The sequence below is a fragment of the Mobula hypostoma genome (genome assembly GCF_963921235.1).
Source record: "Mobula hypostoma chromosome 4 unlocalized genomic scaffold, sMobHyp1.1 SUPER_4_unloc_1, whole genome shotgun sequence".
NCBI lineage: Eukaryota > Metazoa > Chordata > Chondrichthyes > Myliobatiformes > Myliobatidae > Mobula > Mobula hypostoma.
In genome coordinates, this window is record NW_026948111.1 from 110,018 (window position 1) to 126,384 (window position 16,367).

Here is a 16,367-nt window from a genome sequence, read left to right on the forward strand (position 1 = left end):
GATGGACCCCTCACCAGATCCTGAGATGGATGGACCCCTCACCAGATCCTGAAATGGATGGACCCTCACCAGACCCTGAGATGGATGGACCCCTCATCAGACCCTGAGATGGATGGACCCTCACCAGACCCTGAGCTGGATACCCTCACCGGACCCTGAGCCCTGAGCTGGCTGGACCCCTCACCAGACCCTGAGCTGGATGGACCCCTCACCAGACCCTGAGCTGGATGGACCCCTCACCAGACCCTGAGCTGGATGGACCCCTCACTAGACCCTGAGATGGATGGACCCTCATCAGACCCTGAGCTGGATGGATCCTCACCAGACCCTGAGATGGATGGACCCCTCACCAGACCCTGAGCTGGATGGAGCCTCACCTGACCCTGAGCCCTGAGATGGATGGACCCCTCACCAGACCCTGAGCTGGTTGGACCCCTCACCAGACCCTGAGCTCGATGGACCCCTCACCAGACCCTGAGCTGGATGGACCCTCACCAGACGCTGAGCTGGATGGACCCTCACCAGACGCTGAGCTGGATGGACCCTCACCAGACACTGAGCTGGATGGACCCTTCACCAGACCCTGAGCTGGATGTCCCCAATAGCCCAGCCATAAGACCATAAGACATAGGAGTAGAATTAGGCCATTTGGCCCATCGAGTCTGCTCCGCCATTCAATCATGGCTGATCCTTTACTTCTATCTCCTCCTCAAACCCCAGTTCCCAGCCTTCTCCCCGTAACCTTTGATGCCATGTCCTATCAAGATGCCATGTCCTATCAATCTCTGACTTAAGTACACCCAACAACCTGGCCTCCACTGCTGTATGTGGCAACAAACTCAACAAATTCACTACTTTTTGGCTAAAGAAATTTCTCCGTATCTCTGTTTTGAAAGGACGCCCCTCTATCTTGAGGCTGAAGGCTGTGCCATCTTATCCTAGACTCCCCCACCATGGAAAACATCCTTTCCACATCTACTCTGTCTAGGCCTTTCAACATTTGAAAGGTTTCATTGAGATCCCCCTCATCCTTCTGAATTCCAGCGAGTACAGACCCAGAGCCATCAAACGTTCCTTATATGATAATCCTCTCATTCCTGGAATCATTTTTGTGAACCTCCTCTGGATCCTCTCTAATGCCAGCACATCTTTTCTAAGACGAGGGGCCCAAAACTGTTCACAATACTCAAGGTGAGGCCTCACCAGTGCCTTATAAAGCCTCAGCATCACATCCCTGCTCTTGTATTCTAGACCTCTTGAAATGAATGCTAACATGGCATTTGCCTTCCTCACCACCGACTCAACCTGCAAGTTAACCTTCAGGGTGTTCTGCACAAGGACTCCCAAGTCCCTCTGCATCTCAGATTTCTGGATTTTCTCCCCATTTAGAGAATAGTCCACACATTTAATTCCACTACCAAAGTGCATTACCATGCATTTTCCAACATTGTATTTCATTTACCACTTTCTTGCCCATTCTCCTAATCTAAGTCCTTCTGCATCCTACCTGTTTCCTCAATACTACCTGCCCTACCACCAATCTTCGTATCATCTGTAAACTTGGCAGCAAAGCCATCCATTCCATCATCTAAATCATTTATATACACCATAAAAAGAAGTGGTCCCAACATCAACCACCGCGGAACACCACGAGTCACTGGCAGTCAAACAGAAATGGATCCTTTTATTCCCACTCACTGCCTCCTACCAATCAGCCAATGCTCCAACCATCTTAGGAACTTTCCTGTAATACCATGGGCTCTGAACTTGGTAAGCAGCCTCATGTGTGGCACCTTATCAAAGGCCTTCTGAAAGTCCAAATATACAACATTTACTACACCCCCTTTATTTATCTTGCTTGTAATCTCCTCAAAGAATTCCAACAGGTTTGTCAGGCAGGATTTCCCCCGAAGGAAACCATGCTGACTTTGTTCCGCCTTGTCCTGTGTCACCAAGTACTCCATCACCTCATCCTTAACAATTGACTCTAACATCCTCCCAACCACTGAGGTCAGGCTGACTAGTCTGTAATTTCCTTTCTGTTGCCTTCCTCCTTTCTTAAAGAGTGGAGTAGCATTTGCAATTTTCCAGTCCTCTGGCACTATGCCAGAGTTCAATGATTTCTGAAAGATTATTTCTAATGTCACCACAATCTCAAACACTACCTCTTTCAGAACCCTAGGGTGCAGTTCTTCTGGTCAGGGTGACTTGTGTACCTTTAGGTCTTTCAGCTTTTTAAGCATCTTCGCTCTTGTAACAGCAACTGCACCCACTTCTCCTCCTTCACACACTACATCATCAGGCACACTGCTTGTGTCTTCCACAGTGAAAACTGACGCAAAATACTCATTTAGTTCATCTGCCATCTCCTTGTGCCCCGAGATAATTTCGCCTGGCTCATTTTCTAGCAGTCCTATATCCACTCTCATCTCTCTTTCAATTTAACTCGAAAAAAATTTTACTATCCACTTTGATATTATTTGCTAGCTTGCTTTCATATTTCATCTTGTCGCTTCTAATGATTTTTTTAGTTGCTCTCTGTAGGTTTTTAAAATCTCCCCAATCCTCTACCTTCCCACTAATTTTTGCTTTGTGGTATGCCCTTTCTTCTGCTTTTACAATAGCTTTGACCTCTCGTCAGTCACGGATGTACTACGTTTGTACTTTACCACTTGAGTATTTCTTCAGTTTTGTAATACACGTTCTGCACCTTCCTCATTTTCTCAGAAACATCCCTGCCAGTAGCTCTTTCCAATTTACTTTGGCTAACTTCTCTCTCATACCACTGTAATTTCCCTTACTCCACTGAAATACTGCTACATCAGACTTTACTTTCTCCCTATCAAATTTCAAGTTGAACCCAATCATATTGTGATCACTGGCTCCTAAGGGTTCTTTTACCTTAAACTCCCTAATCACCTCAGGTTCATTACATAATACCTAATCCAGTATAGCTGATCCACTTGTAGGCTCAATGGCAAACTGCTCTAAAAAGCTATCTCTTAGCATTCAAAAAACTCACTCTCTTGAAATCCATTACCAACCCGATTTTCCCAAAAGACCTGCATGTTAAAATCTCCCATAACTACTATAACATTGCCCTTTTGACATCTTTTCTATTTCCTGCTGTAATCTGTGGTCCACCTCCCAGCCACCGTTGGGAGGCCTGTATATGACTGCCATCAACATCATTCTTTACCAGTACCACCCCCCCTGCCTACCTTCCTATCCCTCCGATATAATGTGTAACCTTGGACATTCAGCTCCCAACTACAACCACCCTTCAGCCACGATTCAGTGATGGCCACAACATCATACCTGACAATCTGTAATATTGAAACAAGATCATCCACCTTATTCCTTATATTACGCACATTTAGATACAACACCTTTGAGTATCGTATTTGCTGTCCTTTCTGACTCTGCATCCCTAATAATTTGATACTCACCCTGTTGGCTGCAACTAAATCCCATCACTTGCCTGTCCTTTCTGACAGTCTGACTGCATGCTATCTTTATTTTTTTTTTACCATCCGTCCTTTCCTGAGTTCCTTCACTCTGGTTCCCACTCCCCTGCCAAGTTAGTTTAAACCCTCTCCAACAGCTCTAACGTACCTGCCCACGAGAATATTGCTTGCTCTTGGGTTCAGGTGCAACCCGTCACTTTTGAACAGGTTATACCTCCCCCAGAAAAGATCCCAATGATCCAAGAACCTGAAGCCTTTCCCCTCACCAGCTTCTCAGCCACACATCTATCTGCCAGGTCATCCTGTTCCTACCCTCACTGACGTGTGGCACAGGCAGCAATTCAGAAATTACTACCCAGGAGGTCCTGCTTCTCAGCTTTCTACCTAGTTCTCTAAATTCTCTTTTCAAACCTCATTGCTTTTCCTTCCTATGCCATTGGAACCAGTAAGTACCAAGACATCTGGCTGCTTCCCCTCCCTCTCCAAAATGTTGTGGACATGATCTGAGACATCACTGATCCTGGCACCTGGGAGGTAACATATCACCCTGGTGTCCCGTTCACGTCCACAGAATCTCCTGTCTGTTCCCCTCTCTATCAGCACCACTCCCTTCTTCCCTCTCTTTCCCTTCTGTACCTCAGACCCGTGCTCAGTGCCTGGAACCCAGCCGCCGTGGCATTCATAGTCATACTCATACTTTATTGATCCCGGGGGAAATTGGTTTTAGTTACAGTTGCACCATAAATAATAAATAGTAATAGAACCATAAATGGTTAAATAGTAATATGTAAATTATGCCAGTAAATTATGAAATAAGTCCAGGACCAGCCTATCGGCACAGGGTGTCTGACCCTCCAAGGGAGGAGTTGTAAAGTTTGATGACCACAGGCAGGAATGACTTCTCCCAGGAGGTCATCCTCCACAACAGTATCCTTCGAGAGGAATGGCCACAGGGTGCTCTGCTCTAACTGTCTATTTATATTTCTCCTGACGGTCACCCAGCTACTCGCCTCCTGCAATTTCGGGGTGACCATGTCCCTGTAACTCTGATCAATTATTTCCTCACTTTCCCGTACAAGCCGAACATCCAGTTGCTGCTCCAGATCCCTAACACGGTCTTTGAGGAGCTGCAGCCGGATGCACTCCAAGCAGATGTAGTTGCCCGGAAGACTCTGGGTCTCCCAGTTCTGCAACATCCGGCACGAAGAGCACACCACAGAAACGTTTCAGTAAGAGAGGGGGAAAAAAACAAAAAAGAAACCTTAACAGACACTTTACACAGAGCCGACGCCTCTTCCGAGCTGAAGCCTCCTTTGAGCCAAAGCCTGTCGCTTCTACTCTTGCGACTGCCCTACTCCTGACAATGGTCCCCTTATCCCTCTGTACCGTCATTTAGTTCGTAGAGTTCTGTTGACACTGCTGATAGGCCACGCACAATGGACAAACACCCTGAAAGCTCCCCTTTTTAAATAACTGCCACCGGCCTGTGAGAAATCCCTCTTGGTAGAGCTCTGTTGGCGCTGCTGATAGGCCACATACAGCCAGTAGCACAGTGCAACGCCAGGACTCCAGCCCTAGCCCCCACACCTGGGAAAGGGGCTCAGCCTTAAACTCCAGCATTCTCCACAAAGCCCATGTATATGCAATTATTCAGTGTCCCCTAGTGGTTACAGTTCTCTGTCTCTCTCTAGAAGCTTCTTTGGTATTGCATTATGTGAATAGGAGGCAACTGATTGGTTAACTCTTATCTACAAATGGGAATGGAAGATAACAAGATATCATCTGTTTATAAAAACGGCTGAACACGCTGGCCCGATATCTTTCTTTACTCTTTACCTTCCTTTCCTCTTCATTTATAGCCTCTCACTATTTCCCATTTCCAAAACCCATTGTTCTATTCACACTTAATAAAACTTGTTGATTCACAATCGCTTATGTCTCTTTCCTGACTTCCAAAAGAAGCTTCAGCTAAAATATCAGAATCCAACAGCATGAAATGGGGTTTTTAAACGAAACAAAGGAACTTTGATACGTGGGGAGGAAACAGGTTGTCTGTGGAAGTTGACATTAAAAGCCCAACAATGGACAGACAATGGCAAGGATTTAAGTACAATATTGGCACTGAGGACCAACACAGAGAGAGGTCCAACCTCTGACTACAAGATGAATTAGCTTAGAGCCCAAGGAACAGAGTGATATGGGCTGCACACAGGAAATTGGGACCAGCTGGTTGGCATGGACTGATTGGGCCAAAGCGTTTGTCTCTCTTCTGGGGTGCTCTATGGCTCTAAAAGCTTGTTGTACTCTAAAGGGCTGAACAGTGGTGGGAGCAGCTTCCTCACAGTTCCCAGGATCCAAGTTCAAACCTGACCTCCTAAACGCTCCAGATGAGTCCACACGTTCCCCAAAGGCCTTACCAAAGCCTATAGATACAAAAGATCCGATGCTATATCTTACTGAAGACCACATAGACCACAACTACCCTCTACCTTACTGAAGACCACACAGACTACAACTACCCTCTACCTTACTGAAGACCACACAGACCACAACTACCCTCTACCTTACTGAAGACCACACAGACCACAACTACCCTCTACCTTACTGAAGACCACACAGACCACAACTACCCTCTACCTTACTGAAGACCACACAGACCACAACTACCCTCTACCTTACTGAAGACCACACAGACCACAACTACCCTCTACCTTACTGAAGACCACACAGACCACAACTACCCTCTACCTTACTGAAGACCACACAGACCACAACTACCCTCTACCTTACTCAAGACCATAAAGACCACAGATACTACCCTTCATGCTTTCCTCAAGGGAAAATCTTGCCTGACAAATCTGTTGGAACTCTTTGAAGAAATAACAAACAGGATGGACAAAGGAGAATCTGCAGGTGTTGTGTACTTGGATTTTCAGAAGGCCTTTGACAAGATGCCACACTTAAGGCTGCTTAACAAGTTAAGAGACAATGCTATTACAGGAAAGATACAAGCATGCATAGAGCAGCGGCTGATTGGCAGAAGGCAAAGAGATGAATAAAGGGAGCCTTTTCTGGTTGGCTGCCAGTGACTAGTGGTGCTCCACAGGCGTCTGTGTTGGGACCAATTCTTTGTATGGTATATGGCAATGCTTTGGATGATGAATTTGATGCCTTTGTGGCAGAGTTCACAAAAATGATTCTAGGATTGAACAGGTTGTCATATGAAGAGCGTTTGATGACTCTGGGTCTCTATTCACTAGAATTCAAAAGAATGAGGGGTGACTTAATTAAAACCCATTGAAAGGCCTTGATAGAGTGGATGCAGAGAGGATGTTTTCTATGGCAAGATTGTCAAGGACCAGAGAACACAACCTCAGAATATAGCAGCGTCCTTTTGGAACAGAGATGAGTAATTTCTTCAGCCAGAGAGTGGTGAATGTGGAATTCTTTGCCACAGCAGTGGTGGAGGCCAAGACTTTCTGTATATTTAAGCCAGAGATTGATAGATTCTTGATTGGTCAGGGCTTGAAGGGATACGGGAAGAAGGCAAGAAATTGGGACTAAGAGGAAAAATGGATCAACCATGAATCAATGGACCAAATGGCCAAATTATGTTCCTATATCTCACGGTGTTAAGGGCTTATCTATATCAATGATCTGGATGATAATGTGGTTAACTGGATCAGCAAATTTGCAGATGACACCAAGGTTGGGGATATAGCGGATAGTGAGGAAAGGCTGTCATGGCTTGACCAGCTGGAAAAATGGGCTGAAAAATGGCAGTCAAGTGTGAGGTTTTGCACTTCAGTAGGACCAACCAGGGTAGGTCTTACACAGTGAACAGTAGGGCACTGAGGAGTGTGACAGAACAAAGGGATCTGGGAATACAGGTACATAATTCATTGTAAGTGGCATCTAAGGTAGATAGGGTCATAAAGAAATCTTTTGGCATATTGGCCTTCATAAATCAAAGTAGTGAGTACAGGAGATGGGATGTTATGTTGAAGTTGGATAAGACACTGGTGAGGCCTAATTTGGAGTACTGTGTGCAGTTTTGGTTACCTAAATACAGCAAAGATGTAAATAAGGTTGAAAGAGTAAAGAAAAAATTTACAAGAGTATCGCCAGTTCTGGAGGACCTGAGTTATATGGAATGATTGAATAGATTGGGACTTTATCCTTTGGAACATGGAGATTAAGGGGAGATTTGACAGAGGTATATAAAATTATGAGGGTTATAGATAGGGTAAGTGCATGTGGGCTTTTTCCACTGAGGTTGGGTGGGACTACAACTAGAGGTCATGAACCTCTCGGTGAAAGCCAAGAGGTTTAAGAAGAAAATGAGGGGATACTTCTTCACTCAAAGGGTCATGAGAGTGTGGAATGAGCTGCCAGCACAGGTGGCACATGCAAGCAAGATTTCAAAGTTTAAGCAAAGTTTGGATATGGAGGGTTATGGTCCATGTGCAGGTTGATGGGAGTAGGCAGTTTAAATGGATCAGCACAGACTAGATGGGCTGAAAGGCCTGTTTCTGTGCTGTACTTTTCTATGACTCTAAACCTATCAAATGTTGAAAGGCCTCGATAGAATGGATATGGACGTGTACTTGGGGCCACATATGAATTGAATTGACTTTATTTCTTACATCCTTCACATACATGAGTAACAATCTTTACGTTACGTCTCCGTCTAAATGTGTAATGTGCAATCAGAGTAATTTATAATAAATAGAACAGTCAATGTAATATAGAGTACACTCAAGTCAGCATGAGTTCATCAGTCTGATGGCCTGGTGGAAGAAGCTGTCCCTGAGCCTGTTGGTTCTGGTTTATGCTGCGGTACCGTTTCCCGGATGGTAGCAGCTGGGATAGATTGTGGTCAGGATGGTTTAGGTCCACAATGATCCTACGGGCCCTTTTTACACACCTGTCCTTGTAAATGTCCTGAATCATGGGAAGTTCACAACTACAGATGCGCTGGGCTGTCCGCACCACTCTCTGCAGAGTCCTGTGATTGAGGGAAGTACAGTTCCCATACCAGGCAGTGATGTAGCCTGTTAGGAGGCGCTCAACTGTGCCCCTGTAAAAAGTTCTTAGGATTTGGGGGCACACACCAAACTTCCTCAACAGTCTGAGGTGAAAGAGGCGCTGTTGTGACTTTTTCACCACACAGCTGGTGTGTACAGACCACGTGAGGTCCTCGGTGATGTGGATGCTGAGGAACTTAAAGCTCTTTACCCGTTCAACCCCAGATCCATTGATGTCAATAGGGGCTAGCCTGTCTCCATTCCTCCTGCAATCCAGAACCAGCTCCTTTGTTTTTGCGACATTGAGGGAGAGGTTGTTTTCTTGACCCCACTGTGTCAGAGAGATGACTTTTTCCCTGTAGGCCACCTCGTTATTGTTTGAGAGAAGGCCAACGTAGCGTTGTCGGCAAATTTAATTAGCAGATTAAGAGCTGTGGGTGGCGACAGTTATGGGTATATAGGGAGTAAAGGAGGGGACTCAGTACGCAGCCCTGAGGAGCTCCTGTGTTGAGAGTCAGAGGGCTGGAGGTGAGGGAGCCCACTCTTACAAACGGCTGGCAATCTGACAGGAAGTCCAGGATCCAGCTGCACAAGGCAGGGTCAAGGCCGAGGTCTCTGAGCTTCCTGTCGAGCCTGGATGGAATTATGGTGTTGAATGCTGAATTGTAGTCCAAGAACAGCATTCTCACATAAGCATCTGTCTTCTGCAGATGTGTAAGGACAGTATGCAGAGCTGTAGCTATTGAGTCATCTGTCGATCGGTTGTGTCAGCAGGCGAATTGTAGGGGGTCTAGTTTAGGTGGTAGCAAGCTGCAGATGTAATCCTTGTCCAGCCTCTCAAAGCATTTGCATATTATTGAGGTGAGTGTGACAGGTTGCCAGTCGTTCAGACATGTTACCTTGGTCTTTTTTGATACTGGGATAATTTGAAGCAGAAGAGCACTCTGCACTGGGAGAGGGAGAGATTAGAACTGGCTGTCTGCGCACATCCTGAGTACTGGCCCTGGGACGCCATCTGGTCCCACAGCCTTGTGACTGTCCACTCGTTGGAAACATCTGCGTACCTCAGCCTCAGAGATGACCAGGTTGCAGGTTGTAGCGGTGGCTTTCCTCAGAGGCTCTGAGTTAGCGACATTGAACCAAGCGTAAGAGCGATTCAGCTCATCTGGGAGAGAGGCTGCGATGTTGGCGGCACCACAATGTTTGGCTTTGAAGTCTGCGATGGTATGCAGCCCTCACCACAAGTCATGTGTGTTCTTCGTTGTGAATCTTGACTCAATCTTCTCCCTATATTGTTGTTTCGCAGCCTTGATAGGTTTGCGCAGATCATAGCTGCATTTCTTGAGCTCTAGTTGATCGTCAGCGATGTAAGCTCGGTGTCGCGCAGTTAAGTGCTGCTTGCACAGAACTATTGATCCAAAGTTTCTGGTTTGAGAAGACCCTGACCGAGTTCTGGGGGACAACGTCATCGATGCACTTCCGGATGAAGCACATAACTCCATCAGTGAACTTGGAGACATCCTCATCATGGAACGTCGACGTCATCGAAGCAGTCCTGCAGCATGGAGGCCAATTGGACGAACCAACAGTGGACAGTTTTAACATTGGCCGTCTCTTCTTTCAGCCTCTACTTGTACGTCAACAGAAGCAGGATTGAAGAATGATCTGATTTTCCAAAAGCTGGGTGAATGGGCATATGTAACCAAATGACCATTGAGTATCATTTTTTATTGTTGAAGTGCACCGATGTATATATTTTTATGGTGGAGAGGATGTTTCCTGTTATGAGGGAGTCTAGGACCAGAGGGCACAGTCTCAAAACAGAGGAACGCCCACTTAGAACGGAGCTGAGGAGCAACTGTTTTAGCCAGAGAGTGAAGAATCTGTGGAATTCGTTACCACAGGCAGCTGCGGAGATCAAATCATCACTTAGAGCAAAAGTTGATAGATTCTCGATTAGTCAGGGCATGAACAGATGTGGGGAGGGGGGAGGGCAGATGATTGTGGCTGAGAGGAATAATGAATCAGCCATGATGAAATGTCTGTGCAGACTCAAGGGGCTAACTGCCTAATTCTACTCCTGTATCTTACAGTCCTGTGGTCTCAAGTCCCTTTGCCACCCTCCCCCGCCTCCCACACACATACAGAGAGACACCTCTGGGCCTACACTCTCAGATTCTCAACCCCGGGGGCGGTTTACCCACCCACCACCTCACATGCTCATTATCTCTGTCATCTACATGAGAAGTAGCATCTCCATCTCCAGGACTTATTACAGGCACTCTGAAACACCTCCCAAGCCGAGCAGCACTCACACCAGGGACAAAGGTAGTGAATGCAGGGGAACACCACCACCTGAAGGTTTCCCTGAGGTGAAAACATACCACTGGCCCTTCACCATCACTGGGCGTACACACTGAAACACCTTCCACAGCTGCACTGTGGGAACACGTTCAACCAAAAGGACAGACTGAGGTAGGAAGGAGATTGCATCAGAACTGGCAGCTCAGTGTCAGTTCCATCACACCAGTAACACCTCGAACAGCAGCCTCACCACTGTCGCACCACCTGCTTATCCTTAAGACCAATACGATCATAAGACATAGCAGAAATAGGACAGTCAGCCCATCGAGTTTGCTCCACCATTCTATCATGGCTGATCCTGGATCCACTCAACCCCACATGCCTGCCTTCTCACCATATCCTATGATGCCTTGACCGATTAGGAAACAATCAACTTCGGCCTTAAATATACCCACAGACTTGGCCTCCACCAGTCTGCGGCAGAGCATTCCATAGATTTGTCACACCCTGGCTAAAAATAATTCCTCCTTACCTCTGTTCCAAAAGCTCAACCCTCAATGTTAAGGCTGTGCCCTCTAGTTCTGGATACCCCCACCAGAGGAAATATCTCTCCACATCAACCCTATCTAGCCCTTTCAACATTCAGTGGGTACAGGCCCAAAGCTGCCAAATGTTCCTTCTATGTTAACCCCTTCATTCCCGTGAACTTCCTCTGCACTGTCTCCAATGACAACACATCCTTTCTGAGATATGGGGCCGAAAACAGTTGACAATACTCCAAATGCGGCATGACTCATGTTTTACAAAGCCTCAGCATTATCTCCTTACTTTTATATTCTATTTCCCTTGAAATAAATGTCAACATTGCATTTGCCTTCTTTACCACAGACTCAACCTGTAACTGAACCATCTAGGAGTCTTACATCAGGACTCCCAAGTCCCTCCACATGTCTGATGTTTGAACCTTCTCCCCATTTAGATAATAGTCCACACTATTGTTTCTTTTACCAAAATGCATCAGACATTTTCCAGCACTGTATTCCATCTGCCAATTTTTTTGCCCATTCTTCCAATTTGTCTAAGTCCTGCCGCAATCACATTGCTTCCTCAGCACTACCTACCCCTCCACCTATCTTTGCATCATCCGCAAACTTTGCAACAAAGCCATCAATTCCATTATACAAATCATTAACAACGTTAAAAGTAGCAGTCCCAAAACTGGCCCCTGAGGAACACCACTAGTCACTGACAGCCAACCAGAAAAGGCCCCCTTTATTCCTACCCGCTGCCTCCTGCCTGTCAGCCGCTCCTCAAGCCATGCCAGTATCCTTCCTGCAATGCCATAGGATTTTATCTTGTTAAGCAACCTCATGTGTAGCACCTTATCAAACATCTTCTGAAAATCCAAGTAAATGACATCCACTGCCTCTCCTTTGTCCACCCTGCTTGTTACTTCCTCGAAGAACTCTAACAGATTTGTCAGGCAAGATTTCCCCTTACAGAAACCATGCTGACTTTGACTTATTTTACCATCAGTCTCCAAGTACCTCATCCTTAAAGATAGACTCCAGCAGATTCCCAACCACTGAGGTTAGGCTAACTGGCCTATAATTTCCTTTCTTTTGCCTTCCCCCCTTCTTGAAGAGTGGAGTGACATTTGCAATCTTCCAGTCCTCCGGGACCATGCCAGAACCAAATGATTCTTCAAAGATCATGACCAATGCATCCGTTACCTCTTCAGCAATCTCTCTCAAGACTCTGGGATGGAGTCCATCTGGTCCAGGTGACTTATTCACCTTAGACCTTTGAGTCTGCCTGCACTTTTTCCTTTGTAAAAACAATGGCACTCACTCCTGTTCCCTGACACTCACGAACCTCTGGCACACTGCTAGTGTCTTCCACAGTGAAGACTGATGCAACGTAGCCAGTAAGTTCATCTGCCATTTCTTTGTCCCCCATTACTACCTCACCAGCATCATTTTCCAGTGGTCCTATATCAACTCTCACCTCCCTTTTACTCCTTATATAAATGAAAAAGCTTTCAGTATCCTGCTTTATATTATTGGCTAGTTTGCCTTCATACTTCATCTTTTCCCTTCTTATAGCTTTTTTTTAAGATGCCTTTTGTTGAATTTTAAAAGCTTCCCAAACTTCCAACTTCCCACTCACTTATGCTACCTTATATACTCTTTCCTTGGCTTTTATGCAATCCTTAACTTCCCTTATCAGCCACGGTTGCCTACCCCTACCATATGAAAAGAACAACTTCTGTGAGACATATCTATCCTGCACCTTGTGAACTATTCCCAGAAACTTCAGCCGTCTCTGCTCTACCATCATCCCCACCACTATCCTCCTCCAATCCACCTGGACAAGTTCCTCTCTCATGTCTCTGTAATTCCCTTTATTTCAGTGTAATATGTGACTTATACCTCTCCCTCTCAAAGTGCAGTATGAATTCAATCATATTATGCCTCATAATGGTCCCTTCACATTAATCTCCCCAATAAAATCTGTATTATTACACAACACCCAATCTAAGATATCCTTTCCCCAGAGTAGGCAATCCAACCCCAGCTCGATTTTCCCAATCCCCTTGCGTATTGAAGTCCCCCATTACAATTGTGACATTACCCTTATGACATGCCTTTTCCAAATCCCTTTGCAATCTCAATGCTGTATCTTGGTACTATTTGGAGGCCTATATATGATTCCCATAGTTTTTTTTTTAACCCTTGCAGTTTCTTAACTCCATCCACAAAGATTCAACATTCTCTGGCCCTATGTCAGCTTTTTCTAAAGATGTAATTCCATCTCTTACCAACAGAATCACACCACTGCCTATGTATTCCTGCCTGTCCTTTCGGAACAAAGTACATCCTTTGATGTCAACCCCCAACACGGTCGGCGATTCCAGAACAGTAGCCCACTGTCCCATCAGCTGCTTATCCCCAAGGGTCTGGTGTTCTCCGTCCCAGACGCTGTTTATTCCATCTCAGACAGACAGATGAAGACAGCTGACTGCAGATGACAGAAAAGGCTACCTACCTCGCTTGGGAACCTTGGAAGCAGATGGCTCCTGGGGAGTGTCAGGTGAGGTGGTGTCATCCTCCACAACCTGGATCTGTGGGGAGAGAACACCATCAACCCAACTCCAGTGTGAGACCAGAAATCTGGCCTCAAAATACCCACCCACCCCAGTCACCCCTCACAAACAGCCACCCGCCAGTCACCCCCGACAGATACCCGCCCGTCAGTCACCCCCGACAAACACCTGCCCGCCAGTCACCCCCACAGACACCCGCCCGCCAGTCACACCCTACAGATACCCGCCCACCAGTCACCCCTGACAGACACCCGCCCGCAAATCACCCCCCCGCCCGTCCACAGTCACCCCAGACACCCGCCCGCCAGTCACCCCCCACAGACACCCGCCCACCCACAGTCACCCCCACAGACACCCGCCCGCCAGTCACCCCCGATACCCGCCCGCCAGTCACCCCCCACAGACACCCACCCGCCCACAGTCACCCCCACAGACACCTGCCCGCCAGTCACCCCTGACAGACACCCGCCCGCCAGTCACCCCTGACAGACACCCGCCCGTCCACAGTCACCCCCACAGACACCCGCCCACCAGTCACCCCCATAAACACCCTTCCGCCAGCCACCCCCCACAAACACCTGCCCGCCAGTCACCCCCACAAACACCCGCCCGCCAGTCACCCCCACAAACACCCGCCTGCCAGTCACCCATCCCAATCACCCAACCACCAGTCACCCCCACAAACACCCTTCCGCCAGCCACCCCCCACAAACACCCGCCCGCCAGTCACCCCCACAAACACCCACCCGCCAGTCACCCCCACAAACACCCGCCTGCCAGTCACCCATCCCAATCACCCAACCACCAGTCACCCCCACAAACACCCAACTATCTCAGTCACCCACTATCACTCACCCACCCGCCAGTCACCCCTCCCAATCGCCCACCTACCAGTACCAGTCTCCACCTTGCCCACACTCTAAACCCGCCACACAACTCCACCACACCCTGAAAATTTACCAACATTCTCCAGGTTTACATCCACTTTGCCATCCAGAAACCACACTCCCCCCCACTCCTCCACTGCAACAGGCCAGGCCCCACATGGCAGTATTCCACCACTCCCAGTTAAATCCACATTCCCCCACCACCCCTCAAGTACATCTCACACACCCGCAAAATCCAACCCATTTACTAACTAACATGCCAATACTTCACAGCCCAATACTCTACATGCCCTGTTGCCGGCGTGCCTGCAGATTGGTACCCCGCCTCCCCGACCGTTACAGAGACTCTCCCCACCCCATACCCGGTGAAACCCCTGGGTCAAACCCACCCCAGTCCAGGGATGGAGGTGGTACCTGTTTCTGCTGTCCTGGTTTTCCTTGCAATCACCCACAGCCTCACCCCACCAAACCAACCCCCAGGGATTCGCCAGGCCAGGGAGTTGCTACGATACCTGTGACTGCCGTACAAAGATGCCCCGGTTGTCCTCACATGTGAAGTAGCGCTTGCCCTGCACAGTGCCATCGTTTTTGCCCTTGGCGTCGTCCAGGATCACTCCGACCCACTTCCCGGAGGCAAACATGGTGGCACCCACGTAAGCCACTGTGCCGCGATGCCCTTTGCCGATTACCTCCACTCGGGAGCCCACCTTCAGGGGTTTAGTACTGCCCCCTTCCCCACTCATCCTGCCGCTGCTGGGGTGTGAGGTCTGCAAACAAATGTTCAGAGGTAACGGTGCAGGCCAATTCCAGGGAAGAACAAACACCGATGGGAAACACATCAGGAAAGCAGAGACAACACCGATGGGAAACACATCAGGGAAGTAGAGACAAGACCGATGGGAAACACATCAGGGAAGTAGAGACAAGACCGATGGGAAACACATCAGGGAAGTAGAGACAAGACCGATGGGAAACACATCAGGGAAGTAGAGACAAGACCGATGGGAAACACATCAGGGAAGTAGAGACAAGACCGATGGGAAACACATCAGGGAAGTAGAGACAACACTGATGGGAAACACATCAGGGAAGCAGAGACAACACCGATGGGAAACACATCAGGGAAGTAGAGACAAGACCGATGGGAAACACATCAGGGAAGTAGAGACAAGACCGATGGGAAACACATCAGGGAAGTAGAGACAAGACCGATGGGAAACACATCAGGGAAGTAGAGACAAGACCGATGGGAAACACATCAGGGAAGTAGAGACAACACCGATGGGAAACACATCAGGGAAGTAGAGACAACACCGATGGGAAACACATCAGGAAAGCAGTGACAACACCAATGGGAAACACTTCAGGAAGCAGTGACAACACCGATGGGAAACACATCAGGGAAGCAGTGACAACACCAATGGGAAACACATCAGGGAAGTAGAGACAACACCGATGGGAAACACATCAGGGAAGTAGAGACAACACCGATGGGAAACACATCAGGGAAGCAGAGACAACACCGATGGGAAACACATCAGGGAAGTAGAGACAACACCGATGGGAAACACATCAG

General features: G+C 47.7%; 1 protein-coding gene across 5 annotated transcripts in view; it reads right to left on the reverse strand.

The window, feature by feature from the left end:
• Window positions 1-16,367, reverse strand: part of LOC134341100 (dynactin subunit 1-like) — a 114,644-nt gene that overhangs the window by 44,766 nt on the left and 53,511 nt on the right. For all 5 annotated transcript variants that reach the window (XM_063038853.1, XM_063038852.1, XM_063038855.1 and 2 more), the window contains exons 2-3: window positions 15,304-15,558; window positions 13,847-13,922 (exon numbers count right to left, since the gene is read on the reverse strand). In XM_063038853.1, coding sequence (XP_062894923.1) covers window positions 13,847-13,922; window positions 15,304-15,558 — 331 coding nt within the window. The remainder of the gene's footprint in view (window positions 1-13,846; window positions 13,923-15,303; window positions 15,559-16,367) is intronic.